This window comes from Mesoplodon mirus (assembly GCF_964341445.2).
Source record: "Mesoplodon mirus genome assembly, chromosome: 11".
NCBI lineage: Eukaryota > Metazoa > Chordata > Mammalia > Artiodactyla > Ziphiidae > Mesoplodon > Mesoplodon mirus.
The window spans coordinates 65,886,750-65,913,179 of NC_138987.1; the positions used below are offsets into that span (position 1 = coordinate 65,886,750).

Consider the following 26,430-nt stretch of genomic DNA (forward strand, 5'->3'; position numbering starts at 1 on the left):
ACTAGTTAAATTAACATAAGGCTATAGAAAGAGAAGACATTTCTCCTTTTCCTTTTCATATCCACTAATCAGAAATGGGGAACCCCATCTTTTTTCTGTTCTCCACAATAATGCAGCATGCTTACATCTTCACCACGACAAATGCAGAATTCACATTTTGTTTCTGTTCCCAAATCAAGAATTACCAACTTAATTATCTTTTATTTTTATAAAACTTGGTGCTGAATTGTATCCCTTCAAAATTTATATGTTGAAGCCCTAACCCCCCCACCGTGACAGTATTTGGAGATGAGATCTTTGGGAGATAATTAGGTTAGACGAGGTCATGAAGGTAGGGCCCCCATGGTAGAATTAGTGACCTTATACAAAGAGATACTGGAGAGCGTGTTCTCTCTCTCTGTCTGCCATGTGACGACACAGTAGTAAGGCAGCCGCCTGCAAGCCAGAAAAAGAGCCCTCACCAGAACCCATCCATGCTGCCACCCCGATCTCAGACTTCCAGCCTCTAGAACTGTGAGAAATAAATTTCTGTTTTCTAAGCCACCCAGTCTATGGTATTTTGTTATGGCAGCTCAAGCAGACTAAGGCATTTTGTTTCTGTTCACCACTTCTGTTGTCTAGCGGTTCATCCAGTGACTTTTTCATAGCTACAGAAATCTTATTCTTTAGTAATTTCAATTTTAGATGGAATTGCTGTTACTGAGTGCATATACTCTGGATACTAACAAGTACTTTACATTCATTCATTTAGACTTTACTACAACCCTATAAAGCAGGCCTTCATATTTCTATTTTACAGCTGAAAAAATGAGGTTCAGAATATTTATGTAGTTTGCCTGAGACCCTACAGTTTATAAGCTGCAGAGCTGGGATGTTAAGTAATCATCTGTTAAGTAAATCATCTTTTACGGCCCCAAAACCCACACTCTTAACCCCACTGCATTTTATTCTTCACTGTTTTCTTAGTTCTCATTTCTTCCTCTCTCCAAGGCTGCCAGTGCCAAGTTTCCTGTACAACAGTACATTCTCTATATTTTGATCTTAGTCTCCTCGATTTGGGGGGACAGAATGGGGAGAGATAAAAGCACAACCAGCTACAGTAAAGATTGAATGTTGCTGTTTGAAGGAAGAGAAAAGCCTGCTTCTATTCTTCACTTATCAATTCGGCATGATGACCAACTGGTAAAACTTCCCTTCATAACAAGGCAGCTCTAGGACTGTGCTGCAAAGATGAATTCTTCAGATATGACATTAATTCCTCAGTGTTATAATTTGTTACATGGAGACTTGACTCATTAGTACGGAACAGTTCAGACATTCTTGTTTCTCCAAGGGCAAAAGTTAGAAGTGTGGTTGTTGTGGGGTGAGATACGTGATTGATGTGGAATGCATCTCTCTTATTTCTCTTGTGTTTTCTATATTTAAACCTGGAAATGATACATCTTAAAGGACATACTAGAGTAGTAATTCTTATACTTTTCGGTTGTAAGACCCCTTTATATGCTTTAAAAATATTGAGGAGCTTTCATTTATGTGGATTATTTCTAACATTATTTATTGTATTAAAAATTAAGTCTGAGATGATACTAAAACCCATTACATGTTAACAGAAAAATTTATTTTCGTGAAAGATACCTATATTTTCCAAAGAAAAGAAAAACATTGTTTTATATTTTTTGCAAATTTCTTTAATGTCTGGCTTAATAGAAGATAGCTGGATTCTCATACCTTCTTCTATTTTCATTATTTTGTGATACGTTGTTTCGGTCAAAGCATACGAAGAAAATCTGTCCTCACAATGATATATAGTTAGAAAAGGCAGAATTATTTTAATGGCATTTTCAGGTAATAGTATATATTCTTCTTCGATCTTATACCAAACTGAACCAGTGACTCTTTCTTATAGGTGTAGAAATGAAACCATGGTAATGACATTTTTATACTCTTACATTAAAATTCATTGATTCATCTGATGCTTCAATTGTATCCTTTACTCATGCATCATTTATTATGGTTGAGCAAATGTTCCAAATGTTGATACTTTATATAGTACCAAAAATCTCATGTGTTAATATCAGCAACCATTTATCAGAAGAGTCTTTTGTTTTTAAAAAGCTGTCAAGGTCACAACAGCAGATATAAGTTTTCCACAATTCTAATTTTTGTTTGAAAGCTTGAATCTTATCATTGACAATAAATACTGTCCATTGTTTCCCCAAAAGTGACAGGCTTACTTGGTTAATTTTTGAGAAAATATCTGCAATATACACAAGTCTAAATAGTCATAGTTTGCCATATACTCTTTTAGTTAAAACGGTTCTCATAGGAGGAAAAAAAGTGATTAGTTCAGTTCCCAGCTGTGCCTTTCCTTCAGACAACCATTGTACTTTGATATACAGCAAAAGTACTTCACGTGTACTTCCGTTTTTGTCACACAGAAAATTACAAAGACATGCACGTATGGGTCAGATTTAATAAAATCAATAGTATTTTATTGGTTATTTGTTATTTTATTTTTGTTCCTTGTGATTGTGGTCCTTAGGTGAAATAGACCCTTTTAATTTCCTTAATTGTGTGTGATGGTGAAGAATACAATGACAGCAGTACAGTTTGGTGCTACTGCCTTGATTCTTGCTAAAGCACCAGCTGTTTTACCCACCATTGTTTTGAATCATCAGTACAAATGTCAGTACATTAAAAATGGCAAGTAATATCTTAGTCTTATTACGAAAATAGTGTGATGTTACAGATGTACTGAAATGGTCTGAGGGACCACACTTTGGGAACCACTGCACTGGAGAATCAGTGTTCTTCCCCAGTATTCACCACCTTATCTCTTATTCTATCAAGTAACTCAGGGTGGAGAAGATAACTAATCTTCTGTTAATATATAGAGAGTGATTAGAAGAAATGAGAATGCTCCAGTCGTTCGGGTACAGATATAATATAGGTAGTACACTATGTTCTTTCCACGTTCTGTCATCTGAGCTAGGTGCTCTTCTGGTCTCTGATACACTTAGGCTCCATGCCCAGATGTCTTTTTTAGGAACATATCTTTAAGGAGTTTACTAAACTTAGTTGTAAGTGGCTAGCATATCTCTCTTCTGCCTTTGACTTACTGCTTTTAAAAAGGAATGAATGGGCTCAGTTGACTTGTGCAACTTAATTTTCCACGTCTTTACATATATTTCTCTCACAAAGGATCTTATCACTAACAAATCCACTAGCTATAAGGTTGTTAGCACTAAACAGCTCCTGAGAAATAGACTCCTGCATTTAAATATTCTACCAGACTTTCTTCATTGTCTCCTGAGCAAACAGTTATCTTATGTACATTAAACCTTATCAGACATCTCTGTGGTATTTTGATGAAAATTTCCACCAGGATGGCTTTGATTCATCTTAAACATCAGTTGTCTCTTGACTATTATTTGGTACCAGAGGACTATAGGAATTCAGAAACATTCATCACCCTTCATGCTAGTATAATGGTGTTCACGGAGTACTTTTGTGCCACAAGAGTTGGACTTGGATCGTAGATACCTGTTTCATATGAGTGCAGCCTCTTGGAGGAAAGGCTTAACTTAGATTCACAATAGGCACTTTCCACTGATAGATACCCTTGAGGACAATTCATTGTCCTCAGCCACTAGTTCTCTGATCAGAGCTTCACACTTGGCAAGGAGGGAAGAAGCAAGAGCAAAGCTCCAGACCTCAGGGGAGAGGCTCTCTCTGTTACCCAAAACACAAGATTTTAGTGGCTGTAGTATAAAATTGAGTGATTGTTTGATTTGTACTGGAGTCACTTTTTCATAGGAGAGGAAATGAAAGGAAACTCTTCTAGGCAAGTTTTATAACATTAATAATTCCTTTGGCTGTGATGTACTTGATGTTTCTGAGAGCCTTTATTTTCTGGCTTGAAAACCTACCCAGTGAGCTTCAATTCTGTCACCATTTTCAATTCTACTTTTACTCTAACGCAGATGGTCCACATTTCGAAGGACCTACTCATGTTAAAACTCTTCAGTAGATAAAGCTGTTGCCCAGCGAGTCACTAACACGCTTCTCTCCTTTTCAGTTCTTTACTAAAAGGGGTAATTTTATTTAGAAAAAAGAGTAAGCACTGTGCATTTGCATGTTACTTTGTCATGTCTAGGGGATTTGTTTACTCTTATATTTTTCTCCTTTGAGTTCTCAGGAAGGTGCAGGTACTTTTATCCTTTATTTATAAGAAGATTACCTAGCTTGTTGTCATCTACAAAGCTGATGGATAAAGAAGCTGAGCCATGTGATTTCTCATCAGTGCTTTTCAACCATATCAAGTTTAGGACAGTGACAAAGCTCTGCCTTATGACTTACCCAGTCGTAGCAATCTAAGGATGAAATTGTTTTTAGTTATCCCTCCTACTTTATCCTTATAATTATGTCCTATTTTTAAGCATCTACCTAAAAGGCATTAGAAAATGCCAACTGCTGAGACTTTGGGCTAAAATCCTAAGGGCTCCTGTATTCTCACATTTCCTTGCCTCGCATTATGCGCACTCATTTTGGAGCACCCCCAGCTAAAACGTCCAATAGATCATTCCCTAACACCATACACAAAAATAAGCTCAAAATGGATTAAAGACTTAAATGTAAGGCCAGAAACTATCAAACTCTTAGAGGAAAACATAGGTAGAACACTCTGTGACATAAATCACAGCAAGATCCTTTTGGACCCACCTCCTAGAGAAATGGAAATAAAAACACAGATAAACAAATGGGACCTAATGAAACTTCAAAGCTTTTGCACAGCAAAGGAAACCATAAACAAGACCAAAAGACAACCCTCAGAATGGGAGAAAATATTTGCAAATGAAGCAACTGACAAAGGATTAATCTCCAAAATTTATAAACAGCTCATGCAGCTCAATAGCAAAAAAACAAACAACCCAATCCAAAAATGGGCAGAAGACTTAAATAGGCATTTCTCCAAAGAAGATATACAGACTGCCAACAAACACATGAAAGAATGCTCAACATCATTAATCATTAGAGAAATGCAAATCAAAACTACAATGAGATATCATCTCACACCAGTCAGAATGGCCATCATCAAGAAATCTAGAAACAATAAATGCTGGAGAGGGTGTGGAGAAAAGGGAACACTCTTGCACTGCTGGTGGGAATGTGAATTGGTACAGCCACTATGGAGAACGGTATGGAGGTTCCTTAAAAAACTACAAATAGAACTACCATATGACCCAGCAATCCCACTACTGGGCATATACCCTGAGAAAACCATAATTCAAAAAGAGACATGTACCAAAATGTTCATCGCAGCTCTATTCACAATAGCCCGGAGATGGAAACAACCTAAGTGTCCATCATCGGATGAACGGATAAAGAAGATGTGGCACATATATACAATGGAATATTACTCAGCCATAAAAAGAAATGAAACTGAGCTATTTGTAATGAGGTGGATAGACCTAGAGTCTGTCCTACAGAGTGAAGTAAGTCAGAAAGAGAAAGACAAATAACGTATGCTAACACATATATACGGAATTAAAAAAAAAATGTCATGAAGAACCTAGGGGTAAAACGGGAATAAAGACACAGACCTACTTGAGAATGGACTTGAGGATATGGGGAGGGGGAAGGGTAAGCTGTGACAAAGCGAAAGAGAGGCATGGACATATATACACTACCAAACGTAAGGTAGATAGATAGTGGGAAGCAGCCGCAGAGCACAGGGAGATCAGCTCGGTGCTTTGTGACCGCCTGGAGGGGTGGGATGGGGAGGGTGGGAGGGAGGGAGATGCATGAGGGAAGGGATGTGGGAACAGATGTATATGTATGACTGATTCACTTTGTTATAAAGCAGAAACTAATAAAAAAAAGAAAAAAAAAAAAAAAAAAAACGTCCAATAACCTGCTGTCCTTGGTGTGGAAGTATGATTTAGTTTGGCCTAGTGATCACAATGTCAGGTTAATTCTTACCTCCCAGAGGTCCTGCTGTGTCCTCAACAAATATGTAACAGAAACAACCTTTGAATAACCTGGTTACTTTTCATTTGTTCATTCGTTCAGTTATCAGACATTTAATGAATAATGTCAAGAATATGCTTTAAATGTTGTTATTTATTTATAAAGAGCTTGCAAAGGAGATGGTTTATATTAATACCAAAGGTAATAACTAATAGTTAATAATGCAAAACTATGTACCAAGCCTTGTTCTGAGTACTTTATATATCTTACACCTGTCAACTGCTATAGGTTCCTTCTTGTTTTCCTACTAGAAAGTACATGCTAAACATTCTTTGGCTTATTGCCTCTTTGTTTCTTAAGCAGCATAAGAACACGTGGAAAAAGTGTTGTGATATTATGAAGGGTACATGAGTGTACATGATACATGCTGCCTTCCAGGAATGAGGATGGCATGATGGTGCATAGTGCTTTCTAAAGAATAGGTATAAAAGATTAACCATGTTAGAAGATCATTAGTGTGAGTTTTCAATGATATATTTAGGGAGACACTGATTATTTTTACTGTTATCTTTTCCATATATAACTACTTTTCCCTTCTTTTCTTTTTCTCCACTCCCCATTAAGGATCATAATTTATTTAAAATTAAAAGATTTTATTGGTTTGTCCATAGGAGTAAGAATAAGTATAATTTATAATTCTTAGATTTAAAGAAATATTATTTAAAATGTTGTATTTTTTAGGTAACTGAATGTGAAATATTTCTGTCACTTCTGGTGAAATTTCTGGATGCAGATAAACCACAGTGGCTACGAGCTGTTGCAGTGGAATCAATACACAGACTCTGTGTGCAGCCTCAGCTATTGAGGTAAAACCTCAGCAATATTTTGTTAAATGGATAGGTTAATATTTATGCTAGCAGAAAGAGCTTGAATATTTGTTTCAAATAATGATTTCTAAACAAAGAAAATTGTGTATTGTATGTATATGGAGGGGTGTAGGTGTGGGCAAAAAGTGTGATTAGGGATTGCCATCAGTTGAATTTACTGTGTTAATATGGCCAAGATAATTTTTTTAGAACACTGACCTCATTCTGAACCTTTGTCCAGAGTTAGTAAAATCACTCAGGTGTGATGAAGAAGTTTTAAGTATAGCATTGAGACTGATTTATCAGCATTGCTTGCTATTAAAAAAAGTTTAAAAATTTTAATCAAATATTTTCTTCAGAAACATTTAAAATTATTTTACAGGTCATTTTGCCAGTCCTATGATATGAAACAGCATTCTACCAAGGTTTTTCGTGATATTGTGAATGCACTGGGATCTTTTATCCAGTCCTTGTTTCTTGTCCCTCCTACTGGAAATCCTGCTACAACAAACCAAGCTGGTAAAGGCTTACTCATATTTTGGTTTTTATATTCTGCCATAATTTATAATATTCAGTGTTCTGAGAGGATATTTACAGAAATCCTGTGACTAGAGAAATTGAGGTTACCTAAATATATACATTTATTTTATAATTTATTATATTTCTTTATAATATTTTATATTTTATATATAAATATAAAGATTTACACTTAAAGAATAATTTGATCTCACTGAGGTAACCATGTTTATTTCTTTCCAGAATATATTTTCTTCTCTGATATACTTTCAGTTCCTCTCATCACATAAGAACAAAAGTTTAGATGCTAATTTTCATTTTAGAAGAATCTTCATTTGGTGCCTCTCTTTAAAGAGTGTGGTTACTACTAAGGTTGTAACTAAGGAGGTCTGTTAGTCATTCTTTTAACAAAACAGGTGAACATGATTTAAGTTTGGAAATCAGTGTATAGCTTCTTGTTCCCTTTAACTTCTTTCTCTTCCATTTTTAACTTTCTGATTAGTGGTCTCTTTTGTCCTTTATTCCCACCTCTGATAAAAAGTGATTCAACAAAAGGTATGTTACATAGTTTGTCAGTATTTTTAGTCATAGTACCTTTTATATAAAGAAGGAAATGGTGTTTTGGGGAAACAGGGAGACTCTAGTAGCCAGAATAGGATTGATACATTTCATTTATTTGTGCAGTATCCATTCCTATAGCATAATTTTAAAAAATTGACCAAGTGTTTGAATATTATGGATTTGTAATTAAGTAGTAAATTGGTGTCTTTGCTTGCTTTCCCTTATCTAACAGGAAACAATAATTCAGGTGGCCCTGTCTCGGCACCAGCTAACTCAGGAATGTTGGGGATTGGTGGAGGTGTTACTTTGCTACCAGCATTTGAATATAGGGGAACTTGGATACCTATTCTGACTGTAACAGTACAAGGCAGTGCTAAAGCAACCTAGTAAGTAGTAGTAGCATTATTTTGTAAGGAATGTTATTGTTGGGGTTTATATTTTATACTAAAATGTTTCTCTCTGCATTATATTTAAAATTTTAGACCTACTATTTCTAATATATTTAAGAACTAATTTTCTTTTGTCATATTTTGAGAATTTTATCTAGGACTGGATTTTGTTTGTTTTCTTTTGTACTGCTTGAGGACTGTTAACAGCATTATAAAACAGAATGTGATTTCTTTACCTAAGGACCTATCCACTTGTTCTGTATGGCTTTTTGATTTAAGTATGTGGCTTGATTTCAGGCCTTGTGGACTTAGGTCTTCTGATACTGAGTTACCTTCAGCAAATTAGTTTACCTATTTAAAAATCTCAGTGTACTCAACTATAAAATGGGAGTAGTGATATATCTACCTTTCAGGATTCTGTATGTGAATAGTTAAGTGTTTGGCTGATCACACTTTTAGGGTTTAACACATAGAACTTTTAGTTTAATTAAAGTGTTTAATGGATTCCACATGTGTTATTTAAAAATTTGTCATTAGACATTTCAATTTAACAACTACATATTCAGCAGTGTATTGTTGATTTTTCTTAAGTAAATCTTAGTGAACTCTAGTGCTTACAGAGTTAAAGCAACCAATACTACATGTGTTTAACATTGCCACAGTTGTGAGGCAGTTAATTAAGATATTTTGAGTAATTGATATGCATAATTAAAACACTGTTCCAGTGACAGTAAATCAAGACTTAAACTGTGAAGCAGAATCTCTGACTAGTTTAAATCATGAATTTGTATGATATGTCAGCCTGCATTGTATCATCACAATGATATTTTACTGTGCAGCTTTTTATTTTGCCTAAAATTGTAAAAGTAAAGAGTCATAAAGGACTGAAATATTGTTATTCTTAGTCACTTAAAAGATTGAAGTTACTGTCTCATATAGGCTTTGCCTTGCTACAAAGGCTAATGATTGAGTATACTACAGTATCAAGTTGTAAAAGAATGAGATTTCTAGCACTGAAGGAGACATTAATAATTATCTCATTCATTACCCCACCTTATTTTTTAAATTGAAAAAATCCCAACACAGAACAAAATTGCTGCTCTTGTGCACCTTACATTTTAGTGAGTGAGATAGTCAGTAAAGATGCAAATAAACATATAGTATCACTTTGGGTAGTGGTTAACTGTTTGAAGAAAAAGCAAGTTATAAGGGTGTAGAGAGTGATCACAGTGAAGATAGGAACAGAAAGGATATATCTGAGGAAATAAGAGTAAGAAAAGACATAATTATTATTTTTTTAACATCTTTATTGGAGTATAATTGCTTTACAATGTTGTGTTAATTTCTGCTGTATAACAAGGTGAATCAGCTATATGTATACATATATCCCCATATCTCCTCCCTCTTGGGTCTCCCTCCTACCGTCCCTATCCCACCTCTCTAGGTGGTCACAAGCACCAAGTTGATCTCCCTGTGCTATGTGGCTAGCTATCGATTTTACATTTGGTAGTGTATATATGTCCATATATGTCCATACCACTCTCTCACACCGTCCCAGCTTACCCTTCCCCCTCCCCACGTCCTCAAGTCCATTCTCTACGTCTGCATCTTTATTCCTGTCCTGCCCCTAGGTTCTTCAGAACCTTTTTTTTTTAGATTCCATGTATATGTGTTAGCATATGGTATTTGTTTTTCTCTTTCTGACTGACTTCACTCTGTATGACAGACTCTAGGTCCATCCACCTCACTACAAATAACTCAATTTCGTTTCTTTTTATGGCTGAGTAATATTCCATTGTATATATGTGCCATATCTTCTTTACCCATTCATCTGTTGATGGACATTTAGGTTGCTTCCACGTCCTGGCTACTGTAAATAGAGCTGCAATGAACATTGCGGTACATGACTCTTTTTGAATTATGGTTTTCTCAGGGTATATGCCCAGTAGTAGGATTGCTGGGTTGTATGGTAGTTCTATTTTTAGTTTTCTAAAGAAACTCCATACTGTTTTCCATAGTGTATCAATTTACATTCCCACCAACAGTACAAGAGTGTTCCCTTTCCTCCACGCCCTCTCAAGCATTTATTGTTTGTAGACTTTTTGATGATGGCCATTCTGACTGGTGTGAGGTGATACCTCATTGTAGTTTTGATTTGCATTTCTCTAATGATTAGTAATGTTGAGCATCCTTTCATGTGTTTGTTGGCAATCGGTATGTCTTCTTTGGAGAGATGTCTTTTTAGATCTTCTGCCCATTTTTGGATTGGGTAGTTTGTTTTTTTGATATTGAGCTGTATGAGATTCATCCTTTGTCAGTTGCTTCATTTGCAAATATTTTCTCCCATTCTGAGGGTTGTCTTTTCGTCTTGTTTATGTTTTCCTTAGCTGTGCAAAAGCTTTTAAGTTTCATTAGGTCCCATTTGTTTATTTTTGTTTTTATTTCCATTTCTCTAGGAGGTGGGTCAAAAAGAATCTTGCTGTGATTGATGTCATAGAGTGTTCTGCCTATGTTTTCCTCTAAGAGTTTTATAGTGTCTGGTCTTACATTTACGTCTTTAATCCATTTAGAGTTTATTTTTGTATATGGTGTTAGGCAGTGTTCTAATTTCATTCTTTTACATGTAGCTGTCCAGTTTTCCCAGAACCACTTATTGAAGAGGCTGTCTTTTCTCCATTGTATATTCTTGCCTCTTTTATCAAAAATAAGGTGACCATATGTGCGTGGGTTTATCTCTGGGCTTTCTATCCTGTTCCATTGATCTATATTTCTGTTTTTGTACCATACTGTCTTGATTACCATAGCTTTGTAGTATAGTCTGAAGTCAGGGAGCCTGATTCCTCCAGCTCTGTTTTTCTTTCTCAAGATTGCTTTGGCTATTCGGGATCTTTTGTGTTTCCATACAAATTGTGAAATTTTTTGTTCTAGTTCTGTGAAAAATGCCATTGGTAGTTTGATAGGGATTGCATTGAATCTGTAGATTGCTTTGGGTAGTACAGTCATTTTCACAATGTTGGTTCTTCCAATCCAAGAACATGGTATATCTCTCCATCTGTTTGTATCGTCTTTAATTTCTTTCATCAGTGTCTTATAGTTTTCTGCATACAGGTCTTTTATCTCCTTAGGTAGGTTTATTCCTACGTATTTTATTCTTTTTGTTGCAGTGGTAAATGGGAGTGTTTCCTTAATTTCACTTTCACATTTATCGTCATTAGTGCATAGGAATGCAAGAGATTCCTATGCATTAATTTTGTATCCTGCTACTTTACCAAATTCATTGATTAGCTCTAGTAGTTTTCTGGTAGTGTCTTTAGGATTCTCTATTATAGTATCATGTCACCTGCAAACAGTGACAGCTTTACTTCTTTTCCGATTTGGATTCCTTTTATTTCTTTTTCTTCTCTGATTGCTGTGGCTCAAACTTCCAAAACAATGTTGAATCATAGTGGTGAGAGTGGGCAATCTTGTCTTATTCCTGATCTTAGTGGAAATGGTTTCAGTTTTTCACCATTGAGGACAATGCTGGCTGTGGGTTTGTCATATATGGCTTTTATTATGTTGAGGAAAGTTCCCTCTATGCCTACTTTCTGCAGGGTTTTTATCATAAATGGGTGTTGAATTTTGTCGAAAGCTTTCTCTGCATCTATTGAGATGATCATATGGTTTTTCTCCTTCAAGTTGTTAATAGGGTGTATCACATTGATTGATTTGCGTATACTGAAGAATCCTTGCATTCCTGGAATAAACCCCACTTGATCATGGTGTATGATCCTTTTAATGTGCTGTTGAATTCTGCTTGCTAGTATTTTGTTGAGGATTTTTGCATCTATGTTCATCAGTGATATTGGCCTGTAGTTTTCTTTCTTTGTGACATCTCTGTCTGGTTTTGGTATCAGGGTGATGGTGGCCTTGTAGAATGAGTTTGGGAGTGTTTTTCCCTCTGCTGTATTTTAGAAGTGTTTGAGAAGGATAGGTGTTAGCTTTTCTCTAAATGTTTGGTAGAATTCACCTGTGAAGCCCTCTGGTCCTGGACTCTTGTTTGTTGGAAGATTTTTAATCACAGTTTCAATTTCAGTGCTTGTGATTGGTCTGTTTATATTTCCTATTTCTTCCTGGTTCAGTTTCGGAAGGTTGTGCTTTTCTAAGAATGTGTCCATTTCTTCCAGGCTGTCCATTTTATTGGCATATAGTTGCTTGTAGTAATCTCTCATGATCCTTTGTATTTCTGCAATGTCAGTTGTTACTTCTCGTTTTTCATTTCTAATTCTGTTGATTTGAGTCTTCTCTCTTTTTTTCTTGATGAGTCTGGCTAATAGTTCATCAATTGTGTTTATCTTCTCAATGAACCAGCTTTTAGTTTTATTGATCTTTCCTATTGTTTCCTCCATTTCTTTTTCATTTATTTCTGATCTGATCTTTATGATTTCTTTCCTTCTGCTAACTTTGGGGGTTCTTTTGTTCTTCTTTCTCTGATTGCTTTAGATGTAAGGTTTGGTTGTTTATTTGAGATATTTCTTGTTTCTTGAGGTAGGATTGTATTTCTATAAACTTCCTGCTTAGAACTGCTTTTGCTGCATGCCATAGGTGTTGGGTCGTCGTGTTTTCATTGTCATTTGTTTCTGGGTATTTTTTGATTTCCTCTTTGATTTCTTCAGTGATCTCTTGATTATTTAGTAGTGTATTGTTTAGCCTCCATATGTTTGCTTTATTTACAGGTTTTTTCCTGTAATTGATATCTAGTCTCATAGCGTTGTGGTCAGAAAAGATACTTGATGATTTCAATTTCTTAAATTTACCAAGGCTTGATTTGTGATGCAAGATAGGATCTATCCTGGGGAATGTTCCATGAGCACTTGAGAAGAAAGTGTAATCTGCCGTTTTTGATGGAATGTCCTATAAATATCAGTCAAGTCCATCTTGTTTAGTGTGTCATTTAAGGCTTGTGTTTCCTTATTTATTTTCATTTTGGAAGATCTGTCCATTGGTGAAAGTGGGGTGTTAAAGTCCCCTACTATAATTGTGTTACTGTTGATTTCCTCTTTTATGGCTGTTAGCATTTGCCGTATGTATTGAGGAGCTCCTATGTTGAGTGCATAAATATTTACAATTGTTATATCTTCTGTTTGGATTGATCCCTTGATCATTATGTAGTGTCCTTCTTTGTCTCTTGTAATAGTCTTTATTTTAAAATCTATTTTGTCTGATATGAGAATTGCTACTCCAGCTTTCTTTTGATTTCCATGTGCATGGAATATCTTTTTCCATCCCCTCACTTTCCGTCTGTATGTGTCCCTAGGTCTGAAGTGGGTCTCTTGTAGACATCATATATATGGGTCTTATTTTTGTATCCATTCAGCCAGTCTGTGTCTTTTGGTTGGAGCATTTACATTTAAGGTAGTTATCGACATGTATGTTCCTATTACCATTTTCTTAATTGTTTTGGGTTTGTTAATGTAGGTCTTTTCCTTCTCTTGTGTTTCCTGCCTAGAGAAATTCCTTTAGCATTTTTTCTAAAGCTGGTTTGGTGGTGCTGAATTCTCAGCTTTTGCTTGTGCAAAGACATAATTAAAAGGAAAGAGTGAAGATATATGATTGAGGAAGAAAAATAAGAACAAATAACAGGAGAGTAAATGCTTGGCCAAGTTGTAGAGTTGCTTTTTTTTATTAATAAAAGTCTCTACCAAGTTGTTTATTGATTATTTAATCCTTATCAATTAAGAAACTTGGATTTTAACTAGTTTTGCTACTAAATACTATGATTTTGAGTAGGGCACTTTATTTCACTTGATCTTAATTTTCTTATCTTTAATACATGGTTAGGACTAAATCTCTAAAGGAACATATAAATAAATTTTCTTTTCTTTTTTTTAGTGCTATAGATACTGACATTACTCACTTCTGAAATCATAAATAGACGGAAAATATTGGGTTTCTTTTGTAAATGGGTTAGTATGTTCACATTGGGACTTACCTGTTGAATTGGTATCTTTTATTCATTCATTGTGAATTTTAGTATAAAATGATTTTCACTGTTTTCTTTGAAGACATACATATAAATCTTAATTGTGTATACAGTTCTTTTTTGACTTCTTAAGTGTGTAATAATTTGAAAACTTAAGTGACATAAAGACAAGTAGTTTTGACATAATTGATGACAATATATTCTTTCAAATTTATTATACTATGGCTCCCTTCAAAGTTGGGCTTGTGACAGTTTTTTCAGCTTGACCTTAATTTTAAAATATTTAAATAAATGGGTTACCTTTAATCTAAAAGTGGAGTTTGTGTAGTAATTATAATAAAGCAGCACTGAAACAGTTACAAAAGTGTGGGTGTGTTTAGGTTTGTGGTATAAATTACCTTTTTCTGTTAACTATTCTGGTGCTTAAAGTCTGTACCACAGTATTTGGGAATTAGAGTTTGTGATGTTTAGGAGTATTTTATCTGTTTTAGATGCATTTTTCCAATAGAGAATATATTCTTTGAGAACAGAGATTTGTCTAACAAGATGCTTGGCACTGATTGGTTTAGTATGTGGCTCTTTGAGGCTAATTGGCCTGGCAAAGATTAAACCCATAAACTTCACTTCCCCATTTGAGCTTAAATATCTTGATCAGTAATATAAATACGTTTGTATTGATTACCTAAATTTTAAAAATACTGAGAGTTGGCCCATATGGGTTAAATTGATAGGCTTTAGAGTCGGACTTGGGTTAAAAACTGCTGACTGATAACTGTCACCATAGTTCACAGTTTCATCATCTGTATCTCTTAGGGTTTTTGTGAGGAGTTAAATGAGGTTCATTAAAAAAAAAAACCCTTAGTGTCCCAGGCTCAGAGTAAATTGCTCAATAAATGATAGGTATACATAGGTGTTTTTATTGTTTATTCTGAGTTTTACATCTTTATAAATTTCCTACCTTATACTGATTATGATTTGGAGACTTTTAGAATTTGAGTTTGGAAATTACTTTTATTACCTTTTCTTATTATGATCTTTAGTGATTTCAATTTTGTTTTTGAGGTATAAGTAACATAGAATTAAATTTGCCCTTTTACAATGTACAGTTCATGGTTTTATTATATTCAGACGTTAGGCAACCATTAGCACCATCTAATTTCAGAACTTTTTCATCACCCCAGAAAAAAAAAAGCCATATCCATAAGCAGTCATTCTCCAGTCTCCCTTTCCCTACCCCTTAGCAACTACTAATCTACTTTCTCTGTTGATTTGCTTATTTTGGATATTTCATATGAATGGAATCATACAATAAATATTCTTGTGTGTCAGGCTTCTTTTATTCAGCATAATGTTTTGAAGGTTCATCTGTGTTTCAGGTTGTACCAGTACTTTCTGTTTGTGGCTGAATAATATTCCACCGTATGGTAATACCACATTTTGTTTATCTCATTGTCAGTTGATGGGCATTTGGGTCGTTTCCACTTTTTGGCTATGAATAATGCTGCTATGAGCATTTGCCTGCAAGTTTTTGCATAGATGTTTTCATTTCTACTGGATGTATACCTAGGAGTGGAATTGCTTGGCCATATAGTTACTCTACGTTTTACTTTCTGATGAACTGCCAAGCTGTTTTCCCAAGCGACCACACCATTTTACATTTTCACCAACAATGTGTGAGGGTTTAAGTTTCACCACATCCTTAGCAATACTTGTTACTGTCTTTTGATTATAGCCGTCCTAGTGGGTAAGTGGTATCTTACTGTGTTTCAAATTGACATTGAGCATCTCATTCATGTGCTTATTGGCCATTTATATATCATCTTGGGAGAAATATCTATTGAAATCCTTTGCTCCTTTTTAATTGGGTTTTCTTTTTATTATTATTGAGCTGTGAAAGTTCTTACATATTCAGCATCTAGTCCCTTATCAGATATATGATTTGCAAAAATTTTCTTGCATTCTGTGGTTTGTCTTTTCATTTTCTTGATAGTGTCCTTTGAAGCACAATCATTTTTAATTTTGATGAATTCAGTTTATCTGTTTTTCCTTTGGTCACTTATGCATTTTGATATCATACCTAACAAACCATTTCATAATTTGAGGTCATAAAGATTTTTGTCCATGTTTTCTTCTAAGAGTTTTTAGTTTTAGATCTTACATTTAGGTCATTGATTAATTTTGAGTTAATTTTTGTATATGGTATGAGGTAAGGCTCCAGTATCACTCTTTTACATGTGAATATCCATTAGTTCTTTCCCCATTGAATTATTCTTTCTCCATTGAATTATCTTGACAGATTTCCATTTTAAGGGATTTAAAACCTGTTTGTCATGATTTGAAACAAAAGGTTTGTTGTCTTTCTGTCTGAAAGCTATGTCCTAATTACGGAGTATAACTTGCTCTAAAATTTGAACGTGACACACTGATGCTTTAAGTATTACCTTGTCCTGTTGGCTGATTGTATCTGAGATGATAGGATGACAGATGAGCTGGATATCTCACAGTAATAATTTTCCCTAGTATGAAAGCTTCTTTTCCTCTTTATAGGATTGATTTGATTTTATAACATCTTATTTTATTTATTTATTACCTTTTTAAAATTATCGTTAATTTACAATATTGTGTTAGTTTCAAGTGTACAGCAAAGTGATTTCACTTATACATAAATATTTATAGATACTCTTTTTCAGATTCTTTTCCATTACAGGTTATTACAGGATATTGAGTGTAGTCCCCTGTGCTATATAGTAGGTCCTTGTTGTTTACCGATTTTTTATAGCAGCTTATTTTAAAAGCAGCTAAGTCAGAGTTTGAGATGGCTTGTAATCTGTCTTTTTCTATTTTGTATGTAAGTATTTTTTCTAATGTCAACAATTAATGAAAATACTGGCACAACTTGGGGGAGAGGCAAAAAGTGAATTATTAAAATAATCGGTTATCATACTGGTCAGGCCTTAATTTTTCTAATCAGTTTCTTAGAATACCACGAAGGGATCTGTCCTCCAAACGAAACCCAGTAGTGACCATTTACTTTTGCTATTCTGTTAATCTTAATTTCTGTATGCTACAGGTTATGGAAATAGTTATATATATTTTCATCATTGTGGCTTCTCACTAAGCATCTGATTTTTTCATAATTTCAGCCTAGAGATGTTGGACAAAGTTGAGCCCCCAACTATACCAGAAGGTTATGCTATGTCTGTGGCATTCCATTGTTTGCTAGACCTTGTACGTGGAATCACTAGTATGATTGAAGGAGAGTTAGGAGAGGTTGAAACAGAATGTCAGACTACTCCCACTGAAGCAGCTTCTTCACCAACACAGTCATCAGAACAGCAAGAATTACAGTCAACATCAGACCAAATGGATAAAGCAATAGGTATATTATTATGATTCTGTATTTTTAATTTTTATTTTGAAATAATTTTAAATTTACAGGGAAATTGCAAAAATAATAGTTTCCATATATCCTTCACCATGATATTCCAATTGTTAACTACCATATTTGCGTTATCATTCTCTCTATATACATGTCACTATACTTTTTTTCTGAACTATTTGAGAATAAGTTGCAGACATGATGCCCATTACCCCTTAGTACTTTAAAGTGTATTTTCTAAAAATAAGGACAGTTTCCTACTTAACCACAGTATAGTCACCATCAGAAATTTAGCATCAATTCAATATGTCATCGAATCCCAAATGTCCTTCAAATTTTGCCATTTGCCTTAGTGATGTCCTTTATGGTCTAGGATTACATGTTGAAATCAGTTGCGTATCTCTATACCCTCCTTCAGTCTGGAACAATTCCTTAATTTTTCCATGTTTTATATGACCTTGAAATTTTTGAAGAGAACAGCCCAGTCAACTTGGGTTTGTTTTTGTTTCCTCATAATTAGATTCAATATATTCATTTTTGGCAGAGCTACCACAGAAATGTTGCTATGCTATACACTGGTGATGTTAACTTTTATCATTTGGTTTGTATGATGTGTGCCTTGTTTCTTCAGTATAAAGTTAATTATTAACTTTTTCTGGAGAAATACTTTGAGATATCTGTAAAAGAGAGCTTTCCCTTCTTCCTCATTTATTTTGTTTCATTTATTTATTTGTATTAGTGTAGACTCTCAGATTCCTATTTTATTCAAAGAGTTACAATGTTTGATTATCATTATTTGGTTTGACGCTCATTATCCCTGACATGGCCATTTGGGACCCCTTTCAAGCTAGCCCCTGTGTCCTTTTATCATCCCATGTCCTTTTGTCATTTTCTGAGCACTACCTTACTGTCTGATACAGCAGAATGTTCTCAGATCATCTTGGATGTTTCTTGCCTAACCTAGGAGTCAGTTATTTTTCCAAGGAGCCCTAGTTCCTTTTAGTGGAAAATAGTATTTAGAAACTAACACATGGGCATTAAGTATACTTCTTGGTACTTGAATAGAAATACACACATACATGAGCACACATCTATCTACATTTTAAAAGTATGTATCTTGGGACTTCCCTGGTGTTGCAGTGGTTAAGAATCTACCTGCCAATGCAGGGGACACATTCGAACCCTGGTCTGGGAAGATCCCACATACTGCGGAGCAGTTAAGCCCATGCGCCACGACTACTAAGCCTGCGCTCTGGAGCCTGCAAGCCACAACTACTGAAGCCTGAGCGCCTAGAGCCCGTGCTCCGCAACAGGAGAAGCCACCACAATGAAAAGCCTGCATACTGCAACGAAGTGTAGCCCCCGCTCGCCGCAACGAGAGAAAGCCCACGCACGGCAATGAAGACCCCCACACAGCCATAAATAAATAAATAAATAAAATTTAAAGATCTTTAAAAAATAAATAAAAATAAAAACATATATCTCTCTATATTAAATACCATGAGGTCACACCAATTTTTTCAATTCCAGTTTAATACCACAGGGTTTACTTTTAACTTTCCATATTTGTAATTTCCTTCTCCAACAGTGAGAAACCTGATCCTATTTTACTCCGTGTATTTACTTATTTGCACGATATACAGTGTATGTAACCAGTCTCGTGGCTGAGCCTGCTTATCACAGTGTCTCACTGCCAGCTGGTCACACAGGCCGAAAGTTTGGCCCAATGAAATGGAAGGGAATAGGAACTGATATTATATATATAAATATATATATATTTTGAAGATCACTTTTGTAAGAAAGATCTTATCATTGATATGGTAAAACTACTCAGTTTTAAAACTTCTTGGGAATTCCCTGGTGGTCCAGTGTTTAGGACTTTGCGCTCTCACTGCTGAGGGACCAGGTTCCATCCCTGGTTGGGGTACTAAGATCCCACAAGCCACATGGCACAACCAAAAAAAAATGTCTTGAATTCTGAAACTATGGTATGGTTTTAAAATTTTCATTTATTCAGATATATATTAAATGTTACAGCTTTATTATTTAATAATTGAGTTGTTTTTGGAATATTTGCTATATTACCAAGTGATAAGGGGGATTATAGAGTTTGACATACTGTCAAGTGCTGTGACATCTGTAATTATCATTAAATATTGTATGTTTTTCCTTTAAGTTAGTAGAGCCGTTTGGGAAGAAATGGTGAATGCCTGCTGGTGTGGTCTGCTTGCTGCACTCTCACTCCTTCTTGATGCCAGGTATTAAGTCTTTGTAAGTTTTATATTGCATGTGGCAGTTAAAAAGAAAACAACAAACCATTAAAATGGTTTCCTTAAATTTATCCTGAGAATTATTTCCTAATACTAGTTTTTATGTTCGTGGAATGTTATTATTTTTCTGCCATCCTCTTCCCCCATCCTATTGTCACATGTTATAATGGAAAATACAATCCTAAAATAACAGAATGCCCTTTTCTTTTCTTTTTTTTTAACATCTTTATTGGAGTATAATTGCTTTACAATGGTGTGTTAGTTTCTGCTGTATAACAAAGTGTATCAATATACATATATCCATATCCCCATATCTCCTCCCTCTTGCGTCTCCCTCCCCCCATCCCTATCCCACCCCTTTAGGTGGACACAAAGCACCGAGTTGATCTCCCTGTGCTATGCTATGTGGCTGCTTCCCACTAGCTATCTATTTTACATTTGGTAGTGTACATATGTCAATGCTACTCTCTCACTTCGTCCCAGCTTACACTTCCCCCTCCCTGTGTCCTCAAGTCCAGTCTCTACATCTGTGTCTTTATTCCTGTCCTGCCCCTAGGTTCATCAGAATCTTTTTTCTTTTTTTTTTTTAGATTCCATATATATGTGTTAGCATATGGTATTTGTTTTTCTCTTTCTGACTACTTCACTCTGTATGACAGACTCTAGGTCCATCCACCTCACTACAAATAACTCAATTTTGTTTCTTTTTATGGCTGAGTGATATTCCATTGTATATATGTGCCACATTTTCTTTATCCACAGAATGCCTTTTTCATTTTAAGCTTTACTGCTACTTCTACAATGATGATGATTATATTATTCAATTATTTTTGATGTTTTTCTTCAGAATTATAGAATTTACTGATTTTAAAATGCTTGATATTTTTAAGTTACATCTTTGAGTTCTTGACCATTTTCTTCATTAATGAATATATGTGTCATAAATTGCTTTTAACCAGTTCAAATTTTCAGATGTTTATTATTTAAAAGTTCTTCTTAAGTAGACTGATTTTGACAATGTTTTAAATAGATTTTCTTAAAACTTTACTGACTGCCTAATTCCACATCATGTTTGGCAGCATAATTTAAAATAAATTAATCATACTAAATAAAATTCTTTTTCTTTTCAGCACAGATGAAGCTGCCACTGAGAATATTTTAAAAGCTGAACTGACTATGGCTGCTCTTTGTGGAAGACTGGGCCTTGTAACTTCAAGAGATGCCTTTATAACTGCAATATGCAAAGGTTCCCTGCCTCCCCATTATGCTCTTACTGTATTGAATACCACCACTGCAGCCACACTTTCCAACAAATGTAAGATTTCAGCTTCCTCAGAGTTCTCTTCATCTAGTGGGGTGACATGGCATAGGGAAAAGATTATAGAAATTCTGAGTTCAAGCCTCTGCTTTTCCACTCACTGAGTCTCTGACCTCTGTGGGAAGTTAATGTCCCTGAGCCTCAATTTCTTCCATCTTTTTAAAACAATGGAGGTGGGAGTAGGGCAGAATAATACCAATTTTAAACAATGATTGTGAGGATAAAAGAAGATAAATCTAGAAGTCCTTTGTAAACTCTAGCATACTGTTGAAATGGGAGTGGTTAGTTTGTTTTGTTTTTAATGGAACTAGTAGAACAGTAATGTTTGCCACCACTTAGATTAAGTTGACATTCAAAAAAATTTTTTTTCTTGTTGATTACTTTGTTACATGTTACATGTCATATAAATAAATTTCAGTGTGATGCTCAGTTTTCAAACTGAAAATGTGAGTATTGGTCTCTCTTCAACTTTAAGTAGAAAAGTTTACTGGGAATACATGTTTAAAACAGTAAGTGTCCTAAATTCTATTTTGCTTGTGAAGCAATCTACCAAAGTTTTATAATTTGTTAAAGCTATATATAAAATTACTTAATATTTGCCTAACTTGTCCTTGTTCTTTCACCTCCTGGGTTTTCAAAATGTTTGCATATAGATAATAGCTAACTAAATAAATGTCATAGACGAACTTATTTTAATCAAATTAATGTTTTAAAATATAACATTACTTTGAGTACAACATGAAAAGTATATTTTAATTATTTAGGTTTTCCCTTGTGTTCTAGCATATTCCATTCAGGGCCAAAGTGTTATGATGATCAGTCCATCAAGTGAATCTCACCAGCAAGTTGTGGCAGTGGGTCAACCGCTAGCAGTCCAGCCTCAAGGGACAGTAATGGTAAAGTACTTTTTATTTTCTTGGTAACCAATTAATACTAATTAACTATCAAGGAAATCTTTCGTACCTTTTTTATGTTTCTCAAAATTCATCATTATACTTACTTGTATCTGAATGATACTTTTAGAAAAACTAGATAAATATGGAGTGACATTATTATAACCAACCATGATAACACAACTTTTAAGCAAATGAATTTGTTCTGTACAAAACCATCCAAGCCTATTTTCTTAGTATTTTTGTTTTTTAGTAAAAAAATTTGAATACGTTAATACTTCTTTATAAGCTTATAATTTTCAAGAATGCATAACAGTTCTTGCAAATATATCCTTTTTTAATATAGCTAACTTCCAAAAATATCCAGTGTATGAGGACTTTACTTAACTTGGCACACTGCCATGGGGCTGTTCTTGGAACATCATGGCAACTTGTCCTGGCAACTCTACAGGTATGTTGTAGCCTCTGGGTCAGAGGCCAATGTTGTTTTTATATCTAAATGCTAACAGTTAAACTTACCAGTGCCTATCGGTCCTTTGGGCAGGCCTGAATAGACAGTAAGTATGAAAAAGAAGTCAGAAAAAGAAAAAAGACATGGCTCATATTGTACAAAGCAATGGGATGTTTCTTGTAATGGCCTGTTCTACTGCCTATGTTTGGTGTAATAAGTCTTTTGTATGAATATTAATTACTAATTTATATTTAGTTATTAGATACCTACTACTGATTTTAGTTTTAGTTACTGGAATTTTTGTAGGTTTATAAATTTCTTTGTTTTGATTTTTTTTTTTTTTAACAGCATCTAGTATGGATTCTGGGATTAAAGCCTAGTAGTGGTGGTGCCTTGAAACCTGGGAGAGCTGTAGAAGGACCCAGTACAGTAAGCTCTAGTCATTCTTACTCAATTAGTACTTCTCAAGATGTTTATATGTTACATTTAATTTTATTCTTCTCTTAGGTTCTAACAACAGCAGTGATGACAGATTTGCCAGTGATTTCCAACATACTTTCAAGACTGTTTGAAAGCTCACAGTAAGAGTCAGTTTTTTTAATTGATACAAACATTATTGTTAGCTGTATATTTTAGATCAGAATGTCTTATTTCTTCATTGTTTTTTTTAGGTATCTTGATGATGTATCATTGCATCATTTAATAAATGCACTTTGTTCCTTATCCCTAGAAGCAATGGATATGGCCTATGGAAATAATAAGGTGTGATATTCTACCTTTCTGTGTTAAATATGGTATATTATTTTGTTTAATAAGGTATATATTCATTATGATCTTAGCGTTTTACAAGTGGGAGTAATACCTTGTAGGCTAGCCCTGTTCTGTTGGGTTTTTATATTTATGGTTGTTATTTGTTGAAGGGGGAGTGAAGAGGACATTTTTTGGCTTATGGTATGTGCCAGTATGTATTATGATTTTAAATTGTGTCCATTTCTCTCATGTACTGAATATATTAAAAAATATTTCTATAAAGAATAATTCAACACCACATTTATAAATATGTTCCACAAAATGTCACAATAATCCTCATGACTATAACTTATGATTGGGGCAGTACAAGTTTTAAATCAAGGAATATATGTCTCAGTTTCTCTTGCCTTCATTGGGTTGGAAAATAAGGTGCTAATCATTTCTTTCTGAAGGTAATGATTCTCCCTACCTTGAAAATTAAATTTTTGCTTTGTTTGTTGACTAAATGAATAGAACAGTACTTTTGAGAACATTTCTTTCTATACTCAAAATATCATTTTCTGTTAAACTTGGAAAAGCACGGGAATATTTGGGTTTATTTATACCTTAGAAATTATTTAAAATAAAATACTTTCTACATTTTAAAATGAATAAATATAGTACTTGGACCATTTACAAATAAATGAAGACATCCAGAAAATAATTAGAATAGCAGAGAATGCAGCTTATGGTTTATTTAATATCCAACTGTAGGATCCAAAATTATGTTGTCTGCCTAGTCCTTAATTATAATTCTGGGTACTGTGGCTTGTCATCTTGGCTCATGTAATTCATTTAAATATTAGCCAATAAGATCTTATTAGGACAAAGTTTTGTATATTAAAGCATGTAGAGAATTACATAAACATGCAGGTATTTGAAAATATATATTATAGTTTACTCCAAATCAAGGCAAGGATGATATGAAATACAGTGAAGTAATCAAATTCTTGATACCTTCAATAATCCTACATCCTTAAGATTAATTCTTAACACAAAAGTATAATATTTTTAATAGAGTACCGTAATGAAATCTGAGCAAGTTTATATGGTAATGGCTTGAGAATTTATGTATTCACTCAACAAGTACAGTATGTTTACTATGTACATGACACTCTGTTAGAAAATATAAAGGAAATGTAAGATTTCTACTTTGAAAGAGCATGTAAACCACTTGGCCCATGGATAAGTGGCAGTTAAGGTGGTAAGAGAGTCTAAATAAATGGTATAGATATTAAGTGATACGAGACCTATTTTCTGAATCCTTATTGACTTGTTACATAAGATTTTTTAGTACATATTTTTACTAAAATGAATTAAAACTAATCAAGATAAATTAAATTTGTGATTGAAGATGAATATTCAAGGAACGGTAGGATATATATATATGTATGAAAGGGCAGGTTCATGGAAGTCAGAAGAGAAAAATGTTACATGAAGTTGGGATCAATGAGGATTGAGAAAAAAATAGATTTGAGTATTATTAGTTTATTGTTCACCTTGAGGAGTATAATTTCAATAGAGTTGTAGGAGTAGATGTGATATTTCAGGGAGGCTTGGAGGGAACAGATGTTGAGAAAATGGACACACTGGAATAGAGATGACTTCCCTGAGAATGGGGTCACATCTCTCCATTTTAGGATTTAATTTTGTAAAGTAATGTAGTGATAAGGAATGGAAATAAAAGTTTTTAGAAGTATTCAAGTGTGAGCTTTATAAAAATTATTTTTATGGAGGTATAAAACAGTTTATTATTCAGTTGTGCTTTCTGTAAAAATTTATAAATGTTCAGATGTTAAAATAAGTAGAAACATTTGTATTTTTTTTTACTTTTTTTTAAAGTTTATCAATGTTAGCTGTTCTGAGTGAGTTAAATAGCTTAGGAATTAAAATGTATATATCATTGTCCTTTAGGTGTGGCTTTAAAGTGACCAGTCATCTCATTTTTGGTCCTCATTTCAGGAATTTGTGCTAATGTGTTGAGGTGGTAGCTGATAGTAAAACTTGCAAATACTTTCTTAGAAGGGGGCAATATTGATGATACTTGTGCAGGCATATTACCAGACTCAGTATAACAACAACAAAAATAATAAAAGAGCTATTATTCTTTGTTTACTGTATGTCAGGTACTAATGTATTTTTATTTAATCATTTAAGACAACTTTGTCAGGTTCAGTAGTAGTAACCCCTTTTTACAGATGAAATATAAAACTAGCTTAAATAACCTGCCTGGGGTCACCTATTTAGTGATTGGTAGAGCTTGGATTTGAACCCACATGTGTCTCATTCAGAGCTCCATTCTTTTTTTTTTTTTTTAAATTTATTTTCTTTATTTTATTTTTGGCTGCATTGGGCCTTCATTGCCACACACAGGCTTTTTCTCTAGTTGCGGAGAGTGGGGGCTACTCTTCGTTGCGGTGAGCAGGCTTGTCACTGCATTGGCTTCTCGTTGCAGAGCACAGGCCCTAGGTGTGTGGGCTTCAGTAGTTGTTGCGCACGGGCTCAGTAGTTGTGGCTTGCAGGCTCAGTAGTTGTGGTGCATGGGCTTAGTTGCTCGGAGGCATGTGGGATCTTCCCAGACCAGGGCTCGAACCCGTGTCCCCTGCATTGGCAGGCGGTTTCTTAAACACTGTGCCACCAGGTAAGCCCCAGAGCTCCATTCTTAACCACTTCACTTGTGGCTCTAAGTTTTGTGTGCATCAAAGTCAGGTATGGCATTTTTAAAAATTGCACAAGTCAAGGCCACTTTCTAGGCTTCATGAATATAAGAATCTTTGGGTATGAGGTCTGGACATATACATTCTTCTAAATGCTACGTGATTCCTCTGTGTATCCTCATTAGAATAAGAAGAAGGAGGAAAAGGAGGAGGTAATACTAGGCAATTTATGAGGATTTATTATGTGCCAGGCACTTTCTAACGTGAGGTCATTTCTGTATATTATTATCTCCATTTCATAGATTAAAAAAAATTAGTAGCCTTAAAACATGAAATTTTGCCATTTGCAACAACATGGATGGACCTGGAAGGTATTATGCTTAGTGAAATATGTCAGAGAGAGAAAAAT

At 34.5% G+C, this 26,430-nt stretch overlaps 1 protein-coding gene across 3 annotated transcripts in view; it reads left to right on the top strand.

The window, feature by feature from the left end:
• MON2 (MON2 homolog, regulator of endosome-to-Golgi trafficking) overlaps nt 1–26,430 on the top strand; it is a 127,223-nt gene that overhangs the window by 40,483 nt on the left and 60,310 nt on the right. For all 3 annotated transcript variants that reach the window (XM_082634558.1, XM_082634559.1, XM_082634560.1), the window contains exons 9-19: nt 6,712–6,836; nt 7,219–7,355; nt 8,146–8,299; nt 17,408–17,643; nt 19,820–19,901; nt 21,044–21,228; nt 22,015–22,127; nt 22,471–22,575; nt 22,924–23,004; nt 23,083–23,156; nt 23,247–23,337. In XM_082634558.1, the coding sequence (XP_082490684.1) occupies nt 6,712–6,836; nt 7,219–7,355; nt 8,146–8,299; nt 17,408–17,643; nt 19,820–19,901; nt 21,044–21,228; nt 22,015–22,127; nt 22,471–22,575; nt 22,924–23,004; nt 23,083–23,156; nt 23,247–23,337 (1,383 nt within the window). The remainder of the gene's footprint in view (nt 1–6,711; nt 6,837–7,218; nt 7,356–8,145; nt 8,300–17,407; nt 17,644–19,819; nt 19,902–21,043; nt 21,229–22,014; nt 22,128–22,470; nt 22,576–22,923; nt 23,005–23,082; nt 23,157–23,246; nt 23,338–26,430) is intronic.